The following is a 17,627-nucleotide window of genomic DNA, read 5'->3' as shown; positions in this document are numbered from 1 at the left end:
AGGCATCAATCATGTCCTCTGTTAGTGCACGATATACGCATTAGAGAGACAGTCTCTGAAGATGGCCTTAAATGTACTACAGAACACAAACTTGGAGTTGAAAAATATTCTATGCCAGCCAGCTCCAGTGCGTTAGACTCCATAAAAGCGCTACTGACATTCATACGGGCCATAGGCTTGAAAAAAAAACCTTGTAAATAGTGCAGTGCGTGTAAGTAACTGTATGTGTTATGTTGACTGTTATGCGTGTATGTAACTGTATGTGCTGTGTGTTTATCATTGTATAAATCATTCTCATTACCCAGCACCTGGAGTTGCCTCTCAGGTGAAAAACCAGGCAAACCTCTCCAGCTCCCCCATTAAAATAATTCTCTCTTCTCTCTAAGGTTTGTTCAACGAATTCGTGAAACAGGTGCATGGCATATTGTAATGGTGGGCAAAAGGTAGTAACCATTTCAAGCTTTAGGTTGTGCTAACGCTGGTAGAAATGTCGCAAAAAGTTAGTAATGGCCCAAGAACGTTAACAACAGCTGCTGTTACTAATCAATTGCTTGTGGTTACAAACTTTTTCAAAAATATTTTAACGAGTGCAGGTCACCGCCAGCCCCGTTATAAAAGGGGTGTATTTTTATCGATTCATCTATATACTGCCATCGAAACAACTCATATATGGTCCCTTGTGCATTCGCCTCAGATGACTGGAAGTCGAAAGACATTATCTTCTCATTCGATTGTATCAATGCACCTGCCCTCGAAAGAATGTTGTACATAATGTGGTTTTCCATGGCCTCAGTGATCGGAGACATTGGACGCTTTTTGCACCTCACGTGCCCTTGGGTTCCGCTCGGGTATGACCTGATGACGATTTCATGCGATGATGTCGTTTAGGACCACATTGCGAAGTCCCGGTTACGTTACTACGATGCCATGATGACGTGCCATATTTTCGAGATCTGTGACTTCACGATGACAAGATGAGGTAGCATCGCTATATCATGATTATTTTTCGCATCACTCGCGTTGACGACGCTAGTCATTCTCCGTGCTTGATGAGGCATGAAATGCTTTCGCTTTAATTAGTGGAGCTAACTGTCATCAAAAAATGTAAACGCATCTTCCCACAACGAACGGAAGGAAGGTGACAGAGAAAAAACATACAAACATACTTGAGAAGAAACAATAGCAGCACAAGGTATTATGATGTATTACCTTTTATCTCTGTCCTATACTGGCGACGTGCAAAGGAATATAGTATCAATTTTATACAATAAAAATGTTTGGAAGTTTTTAAGACACTAACCCACGGAAATGTCGTGCGGATCGTCTATGATTTTTACGGGATCGACGACAAGCAAATTTTGCAAATTACTCAACTAACGTTTTCGAACTAATGCTTATTAACACCACCTACGCAGGCTGAGACGCACGTAAGCACACACGCACCGATAATATTCCGGCCCTCTCATTTCTATACCTTTGCGGCATAGTGTGAGGATGTGAAGTTAAACACTCTGTACTCGTCAACAGTTTGGTAGAGCAGGTTGTTACGTGACCTTGCGCATATGTTCAAAAGCAGTGTCCTAGCTTCTTAGCTGGTACCGCGGTGAGTCGAAATTTTGCTCTAAAAAATTTGGCTGTTTGATCCACACTTTCGTGTCAGAATGCTTGCATGATTCGCAGAAAACAAGTGTTTTCTGCTGCTAGCGACACTAGTTATTTACCTTCGTGAAGCCAGAGTTTATGAGTTTGAGATATTTCTCTGGCTGGTGAACTAAATGCCCTACAATGATACATGGAACTCAATCGACAGAAGCAATAGAAAGGTGTAATTCACAAGAAGTTAATGTCGAAGCCAACTGTTTATGTATTTAGCGTAACCTTGAAATGCAGTTGCACAGAGTGAGAATGACCTTTCATGCGTAACCTTTGGTGGTGCCCGTAGGCTCAAAGGTTTTGTTAGGCGTTGCTGGATTATGAGCTGGTCGACGCGTTCACAAACAGTTTACACGTCATTGTCGGCAGACGCTGGAATCTGACAGTCCCGCATTCGTTACGCCTGCTTGAGACCCGGGTGCCATATGTGACACAAAATGCTACACACGTGTACGCATGCTAAACAAGAACGTTATTTCACAAGGAGCATGTGAGAGTGGTACTGGTGAACACGTGTGTTATGGCTCGTTTCACTGCAGTCAATCAACAAATGTTTACGCTATGAGTAGTCTATAGCAGGCAAGCCTCTCGATGTTCTATTTACACAAGGGACTAATGTGGCACTCGTAAAAACACTTATTTGCGTCACACAAAACAGTCTTAGGCGAGGCTATGAAACCAGAGCGGCCACCTGCCGAACATGTTGCTGTAGAATTGATGGGCACCAACAGGGGTGTTACTTGCATTTCCGCCGGTAGTAAAGGCGATCGCCTTTTTGGCAGCCGTAAACTTCAGTGAACTGCTTGCTGTAGGCTAGTGGGAAGTTGCACATGTGCTCATTCATAACATTCCGGGGCTCATCTTTAGAACACCATCGAAAGCAGTAGCCCAAGAAGAAGATCTGGGGTGGCGCTAAGAAGTCAATGGTACGCAAATGCTTTCGGTTTGCGTCTGTCTTCAAAGCATACGCCCGAAACGCCTGACGAACACCTTCTATGGAGGCAAGCAAGGACCTGTACTGATCCACTGTCGTTAGTCCAGTTGCGCCCTCCGACCACTGGACGAAATCTTTAAGGTAGCACAGAGACCTCTTATTGTTCGCAAGCCGCGTATTGTTGGACCACCAGTCCAGTGGGCCACCAAAGCTGTCGAAGTCTTTTCCAGTTACGTCAAAGGCATGGAACATCTGTTCTGCAATGGCGGTTCCTAAACCCCCGAACTTCCACGATGTTGGAAAGTACTTCAGATAAAGAGGTTCCGCTGCCGCAGCAACCGGTACAACAATTTTGTTTAGATCGTTGTGAAATCTGAGGGAGTCAAGACTCAATAAAGGGTAATTCCATTTTTGCAGGTTAGTTTTTTGTGCTGACAAGTGAAGGTAATACTTCAAGTAATTCAAATTGGCTTGTCTGAGTACTATTATTGTTTTCATGAAATCAGGAGTCAGGTCCGGTATGTAAGAGTAGAATGTATTTAAGCTTTCTGGATTATCAACGAACTGCGGGTAGCCGTCAAGCAAAACCATTTGCCTCGCCTTCTCAAGAGCACGTGCTTTTGTTGACATGTCCATCCACTCGTTCGCACGAAGGTAGTGATGGTAGCTTCGCCAAACCGCACTGGCCGTGTTCGAAATGGCGGCTCGCGTGGATGGCTCACTGAAGGATATAAGCGCTCTGGTAGTAAGGGCGAAATGAATGTTGTCGCGCACGGCGTAGAAACAATGCTTCTCGTTGAATATGTCAGCTGTGCCCGCCAAGACAACGCCCAGCTGGTAGGAAGCATCGAGTGCCAACACTTCGAAAACATTCCAGCCGACAAACCAAGACAGTAACATTTGGTCTTCCAGCTCGTAAACAAGTTCAGATATTGCTTCAAGGTGGGCGACATCATCGACGCGAACAGGCGTGTCCTTTGTGATTGCTTTGACGGCTGGCAGCTCCTTGTTAATGGCAGGCACCCAATCGGAGCCAGGCTGGTTTGGCGTGTATTTGCCGATGTCTCTAAATGCGATAGTGTCGGTAAAACGCCGCACAGCAGTCACTGAGGTCATTGTTTGCTTTATTTTCTGCTCAAACTTGGTCAGCACCGTGAGCATCGCGTCGAAGTTTTCGTTGGCAAATAGCACTCCCAGCGCTTGCTTCTTCACTTCCTTGGTGGTGTAATTGTGTGCATTCACGTACAGCATGTGGCTTGGCACGGATACTCGCAAGCTGTACGTCTCGCTGTAGTCCACGTACGTGTCCACGGTGAAAAGAAAGTGCATGTCGAGCGAAAAGGACAGCTTTACCAGCACGTCGAGCGCTTTGAGCTGCCTCGTGGTGCCACCTGATGGCCACATGATGTCAAGGCTCGCGATGAAGCCCAGAAGCTCCGCGCTGTTCGTCGCTTCGCTGTTTATCATGTTCAAACACGACTGGAACGCCGCGGCCGCCTTTTGAACCGCTGTCTGGTTGTTGGGTGGAACGTCGATGCGTTTCAAATTTCTCACTACCTCCGCCACCACCCTGCTGTACGTGTGCTCGCTTTGATTGAGGAATCCGGGATGAGCGTGCTGCCATTTTCCGCAAGTGAACTGGTAAAAGTCTTGACACGGTGGCTGCTTCCTGTTCATGGATGTGCGGATATCACGCGTGAGCCGTTCGCACGTGTGCGTGCTGCAATATTTGGTGTGCACGGTGAATATCCAGCGCACGATGGGGTAGTTCGCGGCAGCGCATATCACAATGACTGCCGTAGTGAAGATACAGTAATTGACTGCCCGAGTCCGCAAGGCATGCTCTTTGGCCATGGTGATTCGTGATCTGTAAAAGTGCGGCAATTCAATGAGCATATTAGGATGAAAAACAAAAAGAGAGCCTTCGGAACTACGACGCTTCATGACACTTCTAATCAAAATTTACCGCTCATCTGTGAATTCCCCATATTCCTATTTTCACTCGCATTTGAATTATTACGATTAATATTGCAGTTAGCGTCCCGAGCAACAACTACCAATGCTAATAAACCTGTTTATTAAACCAATTATTAGCTCTAACAAGGCCAACAAACTGAATTTCGTTACGCTTGCTACAACTGAGGGCCACAACTAAGGTGTCGCAGCACCTAAGTTGCTGCATCACCATAATAAAACCTACTTAGTATATATAATGCAACCTGTGAGCATAGTGTGTCAATCTGTTTTGTTTTTTGTTTATTAATTCGAGCATTACCGTTTTAATTGCTCGCATGACACTCTTCAGCCATTGTTAATTTATTGTTTGAAAAGAAATACAAATCACGCTGTTGGTATGCCTTATTAGAATAAATAAATAATTCTCAGATGTATGCTTCCAATGTATTTCCTCTATAGCGGTTTCCCAACGAGAAATCTTAACTGAGCAGGCTGTAAAGACATGTATGTTTTGAATGAACCTGAAGATTAACAATTTCGAGATCATCACCATCATCAGCCTGAATACGCTCACTGCAGGGCAAACGCCTCTCCCATGTTCCGCCAATCAACCACCAAGTCCTGTACTTTCGGCTGCCTCTCACCTTAGAAATCAATAAGTCATAAAAGTCACTGTCGTTTCCGATATATATATATATATATATATATATATATATATATATATATATATATATATATATATATATATAAATATATATATATATATATATATATATATATATATATATTTTCTTATTTACTTTTAATTGGTTCTAATAACTTCCCTTGTACATTCCTTTGCATTAATGTATGTTGGATCTCATTAATATTGTGTTAAAACACGGAAAAACGAGCCCTTAGGTATACACTTCTTTCCCTTATTTCATTAAACGAGGGTATCGTACTGGCAGACTTGGTGTCATTAGGTTGTATACGAGGGACTATTAATCAGCTGCCCGCTCATAATAAGTTCACGTGCTACGTGACGCCAAACATGCGCATAAAAGAGTGTTTTCACACTCGACGCTTGGCTTATAGATGGCACTGACTGTCACTCCTACTTCTAAATTCACATATAAACCCAAAAAAGTGGATGGAGGGAAGGCCGCTGTGGTAGCACAGTGGTTAGAGCATCGAACGCGTTATTCGAAGGTCGTAGGTTCGATTCCTGCTCACGGTAGGTTATTTTTTCATCCACTTTTCTTTCTTCTTATTTACATTCCATTGGTTCTAATAACTTCCCCTGTAGATTCCTTTGCATTACTGTATGTTGGATCTCATTAATATTGTGTTAAAACACGGAAAAACGAGCCCTTAGGTATACACTTCTTTCCCATATATATATATATATATATATATATATATATATATATATATATATATATTATTATTATTAATGCAATGCGGCAAAAGAGCTTTGGCTCTTGCGCTCGGCCAGTCAGAAGACGAAAAAAATGCCCCACCTCCCCGAAGGAAGTCGTGAGGAAATGCGAATACATTGCGTAGCGTTCATAACGGAGTTTCACACGTGAGAACCCTGCGTTAGAAGAATAATGTTTTTTTCTTCTTCTTACACCGTGCAGTCAATAGCACCATTCACCGCACGAGTTGTTTTTCTGTCGCGAGAAACGTGGTATGCGTTTGCAGCTCTAGTAGCTAGTGTACTGTTAAAAATACTGTGAAGTCAACAAAACAAACAGCGTTCTCGGCTCGGCGTTGGCGTTTCACAGCAAATGTTCTTAAGAGACGCCCAGCCAGCGAATGGTCGACAGTGAGGCGCGAGGGAACGAGAAAGTGGGGCGCAGGGAGGAGCGAGAGCGAACGGAGGAGAAGGAGCTAGCGGCGAAACACTGCACCTGTCATTGTACCTGATGGGTCAGTGATGGTCATAATGTCGGCGTCTTATCAACACAAAGGCTACAGAAACGCTGGCAGCACAAACGCTACAAACGAGTTTCAGACGCACTGCATTGAGGCGGTGGCAAGTCATGTTCAAATCAAGGAGTTGGGGGCTCCGGTTGCTAGAGGCGAAGATAAGCGAGCGCGCCCGTAGCTGTTGCTATGGGAGAGGGCAGTGGACGGATCCCGACGGACGCCTGATATACCCCGACTAAGAAATGCATTTACATTTCAAAGACGAAGTACAATAAGAACAGACACCCTGCAGCAAGGGTGCTGTCCTCAGTCTTTCTACACGACAGTGGCCCAATCGTCGAAAAGATTTGGCAAACCCCAGCGCTGACACGACTTCTTGAGGAATTCCGTATCACTTTCTCGCTGATGGAGCCAGCTAGGTGACCGTCCCGGCAAATATTGATCCCAAAACCAGCAGACGGCGTCCATGCCTCCACTTTGGCTGTGGGAAAGTCGTCCGGTGACGCAATACTTCACGCCAACAATACGCATGGGCTCATCTAGCCTAGATACGGCGTGCATGCCTCCTCGGCACCTGTTAAGTAGCTTATTCAAGCACCCTCCGTGGACGGCGTCCAGGCCTCCTCGGCCATTCAACATCACTTCATAGACGCCGCGATACCATTTCACGAGAAAACACACGGAATCCGCTCGCCTAGGAACGCCGTCGACGGTTCCATCTCTGTCTCCAACCGGATGATCCGACAGCGCCGCGAAGCTGCAGCACCCCATCGTGCAACTTCGCGTAACGACCAGTGGCATAACAGCGTCCAGCTCCCAGCTCTCATCTGCAGCCTTGCCCAAATTGCACGTCATCAACGCCATGATGGTGTAGCCACCGCACACGCTTTTGAGGCCAGCTACCCGAGAACCGCCGTGAGCTCCACCGTTCTCTGACAGAGCTCTCAGTCTAACTGTGCTGCCTGGTGTCGGCACACTTTGTTTTCTTTCGTCTGGCATCTTACGTACCATTGCCGCTTGCCTGCGAAATACCACAGTTGCGCGGATTTCAAGGCCACGCAAGAAGATGCATGGTGACTATAAACGCGGACAGGGCTCGCGAAGCCTGGACTGACCGCAGAAACTGTGGGTGGCTGACGATCACCTTCGCGGTGCTGTCAAAGCCTGGCACGCCTACAGATGTGTTTGGCTAAGATCTTGGAAGGAATCATGAGTCCGGTTTATTCATGTATTCGGCCACATTTTCATGCTTCCGACTATATTCCTTCTAATCCAGGCTCTACCACGGAGTGGAGTTCTGCGAGTCACCACCATGACAGTGCAGCTCTTGCGCCCACCAACCTGCCCTTCTTCGGAGATAGAGCTCACCAACACCGTAGAGCGGCCAGTGTTGTCGCTCTTCATTTGACTCACTTAGATATTAGACCCCCAGTTTCACCTCCGCTACAGGTGCACCTACCGGTGCCAGCTTCTCTCGTGCCTGACACGCCACGAAAATTCGGAGAGCCTACTACAGCTACCAATGCGCTCGCAGACAAACTAGAACCGCTTCCACAGATTCAAAAGCAGTCGTTGGCACTCGATCACCTTCCGCCGAGCAGAATGGGTATCTCAGACAAGCCCGAAGAAGTTGCTGAGTCACTGAATACACTGCCCGAGCATGAGCCATTAACAATTCCGAGGAAGCCTGTGGTGTATTCTTCAGCCAGGCCACCCGGTATGCTTTCCGGGCACCACCAGAAGGGCCGAACGATGATGAAAATAAGCGACGAGAACACTGGTACTAACGTGGAGGTCCTATGACACTACATTCAACTCGGTCTTGTGCTTTCTGCTGCCAAAATGTACCTGGAAACTTTTTACCTGAGAACTTTTTAATCAGATCGGGCTAACTAACTTTGTCTCTCCTTCGTGCATTTGCCTTCTCAGGGAGCCCAGTCAGTTACGTTTAATGATCAGTGGTTATCCTGCCTACGTGGTACGTGCCCGGCCCATGTCCGTTTCCTCTTCTCGATTTCAGATATGATATCATTTACCCCGGTTTGTTGCCTGATCCACTCTGCTATCTTCTTGTCTGTTAAGGTTACACCTATCATTTTCTTTCCAAGGCTCGGGGCGTCATCCTCATTTTAATCCGAACCCTCTTTGTAAGCCTCCAGGTTTCTGCTCCGTAGGCAAGTACCGGCAAGATGCAGTTGTTATATATTTTGCTCTTGACAGTTAGTGGCAGTTTACCAACCATGATTTTAAAATGCTTGCTGAATGTGATCCACCTCATCCTTATTATTCTAGTTATTTCACTCTCATGGCTCGGCTCCGTAATCTACCCGTCCTAAGTAGACGTATTCCTTTACAACTTCCAGCGTCTTTCCACCTATCACAAAGTGCTGTTTTCATCCGAGACTGTTGCACAATACTTCAGCTCTGTGTATATTAATTTTAAGACTTACTCTTCTGCTTTCTGTGTCTAGTTCAGTAACCATGAGCTGTAATTCATCCCCTGAGTTACTCATCAAGGCAATGGCATCAGTGAATTGTTGGTTACTAAGACACTTTTTATTAAATCTTATCCCTTACTCTTCCAAATTCAGGGCCCTGAAAACCTCCTCTAAACACGCGGGGAATAGCATTGGAGAGATTGTGTCTGCCTGCCTCACACCCTTCTTCATTTGGATTTCGTCGCTTTCTTTATGGAGAACTATGGTGCCTGTGGATCAACAGTATATTTCTTCCAGTATGTTTATGTAGGGTTCATCGATGCCCTGATTCCATAGTGCGTGCATTACTGCTGATGTATCGACTGAATAAGCACCGTCTCGTAGTCTATGAAGCAATGTAAAGGGGTTCATTGTATTCCGCACATTCTTCTAATAACTGATTGATAGTATCACTATGGTCTATTGTGAAGAAGTGGCCTGCACGAAATCCTGCTTGGTCATTTGGTTGATTAAACTCTAATGTCGCCTTAATTCTATTAGCTATTATTTTATTGTGGTAGCAATTATATGGACTCTCTCGGCTGGATTTTCCGCCAGCGTCGGCCTCACCGTCACTCACCGTATATGTATAGGTATCTTTGCAGGTGACCTCGGGCAGGTTGAGCTAACTCGAGACGAAGTCCCGATGTCTACGTTGAAGACGTTAATATCGCGTCACAACTAGACGAACGGCTAAGTTTAGGTGCCCAGCCGATACAGAGCCACACTAAAAACTTCTAGAAGAGATACTTGTTGATCTGTTTCTAAACCATGTTGGTCAGCGACTAGCCTCCCGGAGCCACCAGCGTTGCAACACTGCCGACATCGCAGTCGTGCCAGAACTCTCTTCGACTTCTCGCATCCGATCGTTGGGGACGCAACGCTGCCGGTCATCACACGTATGCCTTCACCTGTTTATATCTTCGAACTTTCTCCTCCGTAGTTCTATTGTTGTTAGTTTGTGTAGTTTGTAATAGTTTTCTCTCGTAAGCTGATTTATTGTTTTTATATGTATTTTTTTAGCTGTATCAAGTGTTGATGTATTTTGTTAGTTGTATTGAAGTGTTGTACTAGATCCCGTGTGCTGCAATATCACTAGAGTAAAGTTTGTTTTGTTTTCTCACATCTCTGACCTCTTCACTGTCTCTGCTTGCGTACGGAACGAACTAACCTGCTGTCATTCCCGTCGCTGACTTCGCGCTGGCGACGCTAGAGTGGCAGCTTGTAACAAAACTGGCGTATCTATACACACTAAAACGCAAGAAAGAAAAATAAGCTAGAAAAAGATTGATTGATTTGATTGATAGATATGTGGGGCTTAACATCCCAAAATCACCATATGATTATGAGAGACGCCGTAGTTGAGGGCTCCGGAAATTTCGACCACCTGGGGTTCTTTACCGTGCACCCAAATCTGAGTACACGGGCCTACAACATTTCTGCCTCCATCGGAAATGCAGCCGCCGCAGCCGGGATACGAACCCGTGACGTGCGGGTCAGCAGCCGAGTACCTTAGCCACTAGACCACCGTGGCGGGGCATAGAAAAAGATTGATTTGATTTATTGATATGTGGGGTTTAACGTCCCAAAACCACCATATGATTATGAGAGACGCCGTAGTGGCGGGCTCCGGAAATTTCGACCACCTGGGGTTCTTTACCGTGCACCCAAATCTGAGTACACGGGCCTACAACATTTCTGCCTCCATCGGAAATGCAGCCGCCGCAGCCGGGATACGAACCCGTGACGTGCGGGTCAACAGCCGAGTACCTTAGCCACTAGACCACCGCGGTGGGGCAAAAGATAGAAAAAGACTCTGGACGCAAAATTGAACCTGTGACCTCTGAATTGAGAGTTCGAGGCGTTAGCCACTGAACCAAAAAAGAGCACCTCCTTCGAGGTTCAAACGACAAGCTATTTATATTTTCCATTTACCGCTGGTGGCTGGCATCTCGGAGGGAACTGTCGTGTTTGCAGCATTACCAGCAAGATGGGGCAACGAGCGCGCGTCGCCACATCGTCATGACGCGGCGGCGTGAGTTCTCATCTCCCAAGCACTCTTTGCCCCATGGAACAGGAGCAGGGTGGACCTCACACCAACCGCTTATCTCACGGTGGGGACAATCGTACGTTTTGGCTGGCCTTGGGCTTTCACCGGAACAATTCTGTTGTAGTTACTAGGCACACAAATTTCACTGCAATTGTTGCACAGTCTCAGTTTGCGAAATGGGCGCACTTTTCAGACACAGCAATGTAACAACTGAGACGCTTATTCGTGTTCATAAATACCTGTGAGTTCGTTTCGTGCGTCATTTGTACGTGAGAAATGTGGGGAACCTTTTAATCTACTTGCCAATCTGTGCGTGACCTTCCAATTTGTTAATATCATGTTCATTGCTTCGCCTTTGCGGTAAAACTGTGACTTCTTTTAGTAAATAGTTTGTAGAGAACGGACATTAAGCTGATCGGCCTGCAATTGTTCAAGTCCTTGACGTCTTCTTTTTTGTGGATTAATATAATGTTGGCATTTTTCCAAGATTCTGGTACCCTTCCCGTCAAGAGACACTTCGTATATAAAGTGGCCAGTTTTCTCAGCAAAATTTCTCCGCCATCTTTCAGCAGGTCCGTTGGTATACCTTATCTTCACCAGCAGCTTTGCCTCTTTGCCTTCCTCCTAGTGGATGAAGAAGCGGCCCTTGACTTATCGACATTTGTTCAGCAAGAAAAAAGTCGCAAGCGTATCAGTGGTACTCTTTCTTGACGTGAAGGGTGCATATGATAATGTAGCTCACGATGCCATCCTCACTTCTCTCGCAGCAATGGGCATTGGTGGATGAATGTTTCAATGAATACAAGATTATATAACTGGCAGGGGTTTCTTTGTGCAGACAGATGAGGGTAAAACTGCTGAACATTACACCTACTGCGGAGTACCTCAGGGAGGTATTTTAAGCCCCACATTGTTGAATGTTGCCCTCATTGGTTTGGTGAAGGTTCTGCCAAAGTAGGTGTGCCTATTCATATACGCCGATGATATTTGCCTCTGGAGTGCTGCAGTTACTCGCCCTCAGGTGCGTGCACGAATACAGCGGGTAGCAACCCTCACAACAGTCTACCTTCAGAAACAAGGCCTAACTATATCAACTGAGAAGTGCGCGTTGATGGCGTTTACACGCAAACCAATGACGCCATACCCTCTTTACATCAATGGACAGAGTGTCAAATATGCACGGACGCATCGTTTCCTGGGCATAATAATCGATAGAAGTCTTTCGTGGAGCCCGCATTGTGCGTACCTTGAAGACTGCTATCTATTGTGCATATAATGAAATTCATGTGCGGGAAAGCATGGGGAACTTCTGTGGCCTCCATGCTACAGCTGTACAGGGCCCTATTTTTGAGTCTATTGCGCTACAGCTTGCTGGTACTGACTAACACTTGCAAATCCAATACTCATTCATTTGAAAGTTTGCAGGGTCAGGCGCTACGTATCTGCCTAGGACTGCCCCGATGCGCTTCTACTTATGCCACAATCATGTTTGCCAAATACCATCCGGTCAGGACATATAGAGTTGTGGATTGCCTCAGAGCGCATATTCGACATGCTAGCCATGTCTCCGACCACAACTTGGCCATTCTACACTCCGGAAGACCACGTGCTACGGTTTCAGACGTCATAGCCAAGCACCTAAACAGCATTCCATTAGGATATAAGCCAGCTACGAGAATGGCATGTCTTTTGTGGTGCCTCGACCAGCCGCAAGTACGTCTAGAAATTTCGGGTATCAAAAAGAAAAGCAATCACTACAGAGTAGCATTGAAGCAAGCAACACTGCTATTAATACATGAGTTGTACTTGGACCGAACGCAGATATACACTGATGGGTCCGTCTCGTTCAGCAGCTCATCAGGTGCCGCTGTAATTCCGGCTGCAGCAATGACGATCAAATTTAAGTTGTCACATATGACTACATCTACGGCATCAGAGCTTGCTGCTATAAGGGCTGCTTTACAATATCTCGTTCTAGAGCGTCCAGGAAAATGGGTCATATTCTGCGATTCGAAGGTAGCGCTTCAGAGTTTGTAGTCTGCCATGCGTAAGAATAATCATGAACAATTGTTACATGAAATAAGACATTGCCATCATGAAGCTCTAGCACGAGGGCATGATATTTCATATCAATGGCTGCCTGGACATTTCGGTATTACCGGAAATCAATTAGCCGATGATGCAGCCCGCTCAGCCCATGAAGGAACCCATGTGGTCCCGATTCCTCTATCAAGGAATGATGCAGCAAGACAACTTTACCTGCTGGCTCGAGATCTTACACGCACGTTCTGGTCGTCTACCAGCTTCCAAAAGTGTCAATTACATGAACTGGATCCTTCGCTCAAGATACAGCCACCATCAGAACTTTCCCGCTCCGCTGCGACACTGTTATGCCGCCTTTGGTTGGGTGTTGCATTCACAAAGGTGTACTCTTTTCGCATTGGTATGGCAGACACCTCTACATGCGACTACTGCGGAGCTGAAGAGACCATTGAACACGTCCTGTGCAGCTCCGCTTGCTACGACACACAGCGATGCCAGCTCCGGATGGTTTTGAATCAACTTGACTCCAGACCATTTTGTGTGCAGAAGATTCTAGGACCTTGGGCATCCGCCTCAGTTGCGCAGAAAGCGACTAAAGCACTCCTACTTTATTTAAAGTCAACAAACCTGAGCGACCGCCTGTAGACTGTGTGTGCTCCCCCGAGTGTGCTCGTGATTGTGTGTACCTTCTTATCTCTCTGCAACCTCTTTTCTCCCCTTCATCCTTTCCCCAGTGCAGGGTAGCAAACCAGATGTGCGCCTGGTTAACCTCCCTGCCTTTCCTTGCATCTTTATCTCTCTCTGTCTCTCCTAGTGCTTTTCTTACATCCCATGTTGTTACTGGTGGGATGTCGAATTAATCTGGGCTATTCTTGCTTCTTACAATATCATCCTGGTTGTTTCGGCTTCTGTACAGCTCTCTGTAGAACTCCTCCACCACCTCGACTATCCTATTCATATTATTTATGAGATTACCTTCCTTGTCTCTTAATGCATACAGCAGATTTTTGCATTGCACAAGTTTGACTTCGCAGCTTTCAGGCTTCTGCCGCTTTTTACAGCCTGATCAATTCTCACCATGTTATACCTTCTGATGTGGGCTACCTTGCGCCTATCGATAAACTTTGAAAGCTCCACTAGCTTTATATTATCGGTTGCGTTTGAGGCTTTTATGCTTTGTCGTCTCTTAGTGAGATTTTTCGTCTCCTGAGATAGTTTGCCCGTGTCCTGTCTAGTGACCATACTTTCGACTTCCATCGCACACTCTTTGATGACACTAGTAAGATTATCGTTCATTGTGTCAACGATAACATCGGTTACCTCGTTTAGAGCATTGAATATATTCTGAAGCGAAACTCTGAATTTCTGTACTATCCCTTTCACCGTGAGCTCAATAATTGGATTCTTGCGTATCAGTTCATGCCTTTGCTTTTTTTTAAATATAGGTGAATACCAGCTCTTACCATTCTATGGTCCCTGCATCACATCTTGCCAACTACATGTACATCCTAATGCCTAGGTGTGCACACAGAATGAAGTCTCTTTCATTTTGCCTCGTCATTAGGACTTCGCCACGTCCACTTACGGTTAGCCCGTTTTCTGAAGAAGGTATACATTCACGATCAGTAAATTATTACGTTTTGCAAACTCTACTAATAATTACATTCTGGAATTTCTAATGTCGATGCCCTATTCCTCCACTGCATGGTCTCCGGCCTGTTTCTTGCCTACTTTGGCATTAAAGTCGCCCATCAGAATAGTATACTGCGTTTCTACTTTGCTGATGGCGGACTCTACGTCTTCATAGAAGCGTTCAACCAAAGGATCATCATGGATATACGTAGGCGTGCAGGCCTGTACCACCTTCTAATAGTTGCTACCCTCTCACTGATGTTATAGTATTCCTATATGTTGCCAGCGATAATATTGTGTATAAGGAACCCCACCCCTAGTTCTTTTCTGTAAGCTAATCCATGGTAGCATAGGACGTGTCCGTTCTTCAGCACTGTATAAGCCTCACTTCTAACTTCGCTGAGCTTTATTACATCCCATTTCACACCCTCTGAATCCTCGAATAGCACAGCTAAATTAGCCGCACTAGATAGCGTTCTAGTGTTGAACGTAGCCAAGATCAGATTCCAATTATTGGTGGCTGTGCGGAGCCAGAGATTCTTAGCCCCATCCGCTGAGTCGCAGCTAGGTCTGACCGCCGCCTTAGATAGTTGCTTCACAGCCGCTTGGGAAGAAGGGCCAAAGGTTGATTTGTATTTTCATAGGGGAGGTAGTGGCCAAGTACTGCACCTAGGCGGCCAATCCTGCTCTGGTGAGGAAGTGCATTACCGGCAGGTGGTCGTCAGTGATGCCACACCCATGACCTCATCTTTTTTTTTCTTTTCAACAATATCTTTATCACGCGCATAAAGTAAATATAGGATTGAGAATGGTCCATCTTCTACATTCGAACCGAGTTTCGCCATTGCATGCTTATGCCGCTGCGCTATCTCTAAGTAGAGGGTTGTGTTGCACTTGCTTAACACTGTGGAATACCACCTGACAGCCTATCAGCTATCAACTTCACCGGACTTGTAACTTGCCAGGTCATCTCAAGTGTTTGAAAGTTCATTTTCTACATTAAAAAGAACCCTGCGCAGTTTCGAACTTCTGACCTTGCGAGCTTAGGCAGGCTTAGTGCCGTGGATGACCCTCCTCTTCACGTGTTTATTCTCTCTCAACTTCTTGTCTCGCTCCATTTTGACATTGTAAGCTCCAAAATGTCCACAATGTCGGAGTTCTGATTATTTCGAGTGGTCGCACTCCTACTTTGGCGTTTCCGAGCTACTGACGAGTTGCGCGCTCCTGTTTTGCGAATTTATTGGCTACTTATATGTGATTGTTATGTTGAGCGTACACGTCATGGGTGGTTGGAGTGCATGAAAAGTAAACGCAAATAGTTTCTAGAACAGACTGGCGCTGCCTTTAAGGTTTTATCCTATTTCATTGGTGTCTTGGGTTAGTAATGAAAACTCTGGTAAATATAGTGGTGTTTCTCAGTCGGAAGTCCAGTAATATACGTACCAGTAATTACATATATGGCAAGACTTATAAAGTAGAATAGTGGATGAAAAGGTAAGGCGGGAATCATTTCTAATTCTAGAGAGCGACGAAAGGCGAGAAACGTCGTACGAAAGTAATGACGTGTTTGCATCCTTCACCGCATAGCGTCAGCTAGGATTGATAGACACTGACGACTCTCGGCACACGTGCACAACGATAAGTCCATGCGACACATTCAATTGGGTGTATGGCATTTTAACAGGACATCTCGCGACGTACACGTGACCGACCACCACGGCACTCCCAGTGCCAACCTTCAGAGACAATTTCGGCAGCTGCGCACGCTCGCAGTCATGGCCAAGTGCAATGATGAAAAGCGGAAACGGAGTTCCGGCTCTCGCGCTCGGCCAGCGAGAAGATTAAAAAGTGGTTCATAACAAGAATACAAGAATAGCCAGCCTGCAGCAAGGGTGCTATCTCTTGTTTGTCTTTCTACAGCTACTACTTCTTTCTACTTTTTTTCTACTTCATCTTTTGTTCTTCTTCTTTCGTACATGTTCGTCTTCGTATTTCTACCTCTTCTGTTTGTCTTCATAATTTCTTCGACCACCTCCGAAAAAAATAGTGGCTATGCCCCTATTTTGTCTCACTCAAGTGTGTATTATCAGGAGTTAAAAACTCGGGAATGGTTGTTGAAGCTATAGTCTGATGCTAGCTTTCTGCCTGCTTTCCTTCGCCTGCGATCTCACGTTCAATGACTCGCGGTGGCCCTTGTTGCACTGCATAGCAGGACGAATGCGTTCTCGGGGACGTTAACTAGCTTGATTTTTTCGAACGAAATCAATTAGTTGCACTTACAGGGAGCTCTATACTTAAGCGTGTTTTGAAGTTAGGCCTAGTCAAATGCCAATCTGTGGCATCTTGTGTAGCTAGAGCAGGAAATATATATGAATTCTTATCAACCATGTTCCCCAATATTTAACACGCTGGAACTCCACTTGTAGTAAAGCACGTTCGCAGAAGTGTGGCCGATTGACTCCATTCTTGATTAAGTAACCGCAGCTGCAAGTCCTGCCTCGTACATGAATTGTATCAGGCGCTAAGCTAGAACTGTGCCGGATAGATGACTGACGTTTTGAGGTTTGTCTAAGCGAGAAGTGTGTCAGCGGCTTACTTACCAAGTCAACTCGGAAGCAACGTCTAGGAGAAGCGCCTCGGGAAGCTTCGACGCCTTGACATTCAACATTGCCTGATTAACGTATGTTTTCACATCAACAGAAATCGAAGATGCACGTGTTCTTCTTTCTTTGTAGCATCCGCGGTGCATTCACGCATGATTTAGTGAAAATTACGTCAATCGATGGTCGACTTTAGCGTAAACTCTAATATTAGAGGCTGTCAACTGAAAATATGTCATGACATCTTTTCATGGTAGTAAATATTAATATGAAGAAAAAGGGCCAATGAGCACTGGCAAATGACTACGATGATGGTGGGCTTCAAGAATTGTGGCACGTACCCATATAGTGGGATCAGTCTTGGTCAT

The 17,627-nt window shown here is 45.6% G+C and overlaps 1 protein-coding gene across 1 annotated transcript; it reads right to left on the bottom strand.

Moving 5' to 3' along the window:
- Nucleotides 1-1,840: 1,840 nt before the first annotated feature.
- On the bottom strand, nt 1,841-17,331 carry LOC142776949 (endothelin-converting enzyme 1-like). Its single transcript, XM_075881264.1, has 2 exons — nt 17,260-17,331; nt 1,841-4,454 (listed from the first exon to the last, which is right to left on the bottom strand). Exon 2 carries the CDS (start codon nt 4,439-4,441, stop codon nt 2,390-2,392), a length of 2,052 nt encoding a protein of 683 aa, XP_075737379.1. The 5' UTR covers nt 4,442-4,454; nt 17,260-17,331; the 3' UTR covers nt 1,841-2,389.
- Nucleotides 17,332-17,627: the final 296 nt, after the last annotated feature.

This window comes from Rhipicephalus microplus, chromosome X (genome assembly GCF_043290135.1).
Source record: "Rhipicephalus microplus isolate Deutch F79 chromosome X, USDA_Rmic, whole genome shotgun sequence".
NCBI lineage: Eukaryota > Metazoa > Arthropoda > Arachnida > Ixodida > Ixodidae > Rhipicephalus > Rhipicephalus microplus.
The sequence above is the reverse complement of the archived record's forward strand: the minus strand, read 5'-3'. Positions and strand labels throughout refer to the sequence as shown.

Bases quoted from the DNA above. Each gene is read 5' to 3' on its own strand.
- LOC142776949 (XM_075881264.1), bottom strand. From the start codon at position 4,441: ATGGCCAAAGAGCATGCCTTGCGGACTCGGGCAGTCAATTACTGTATC.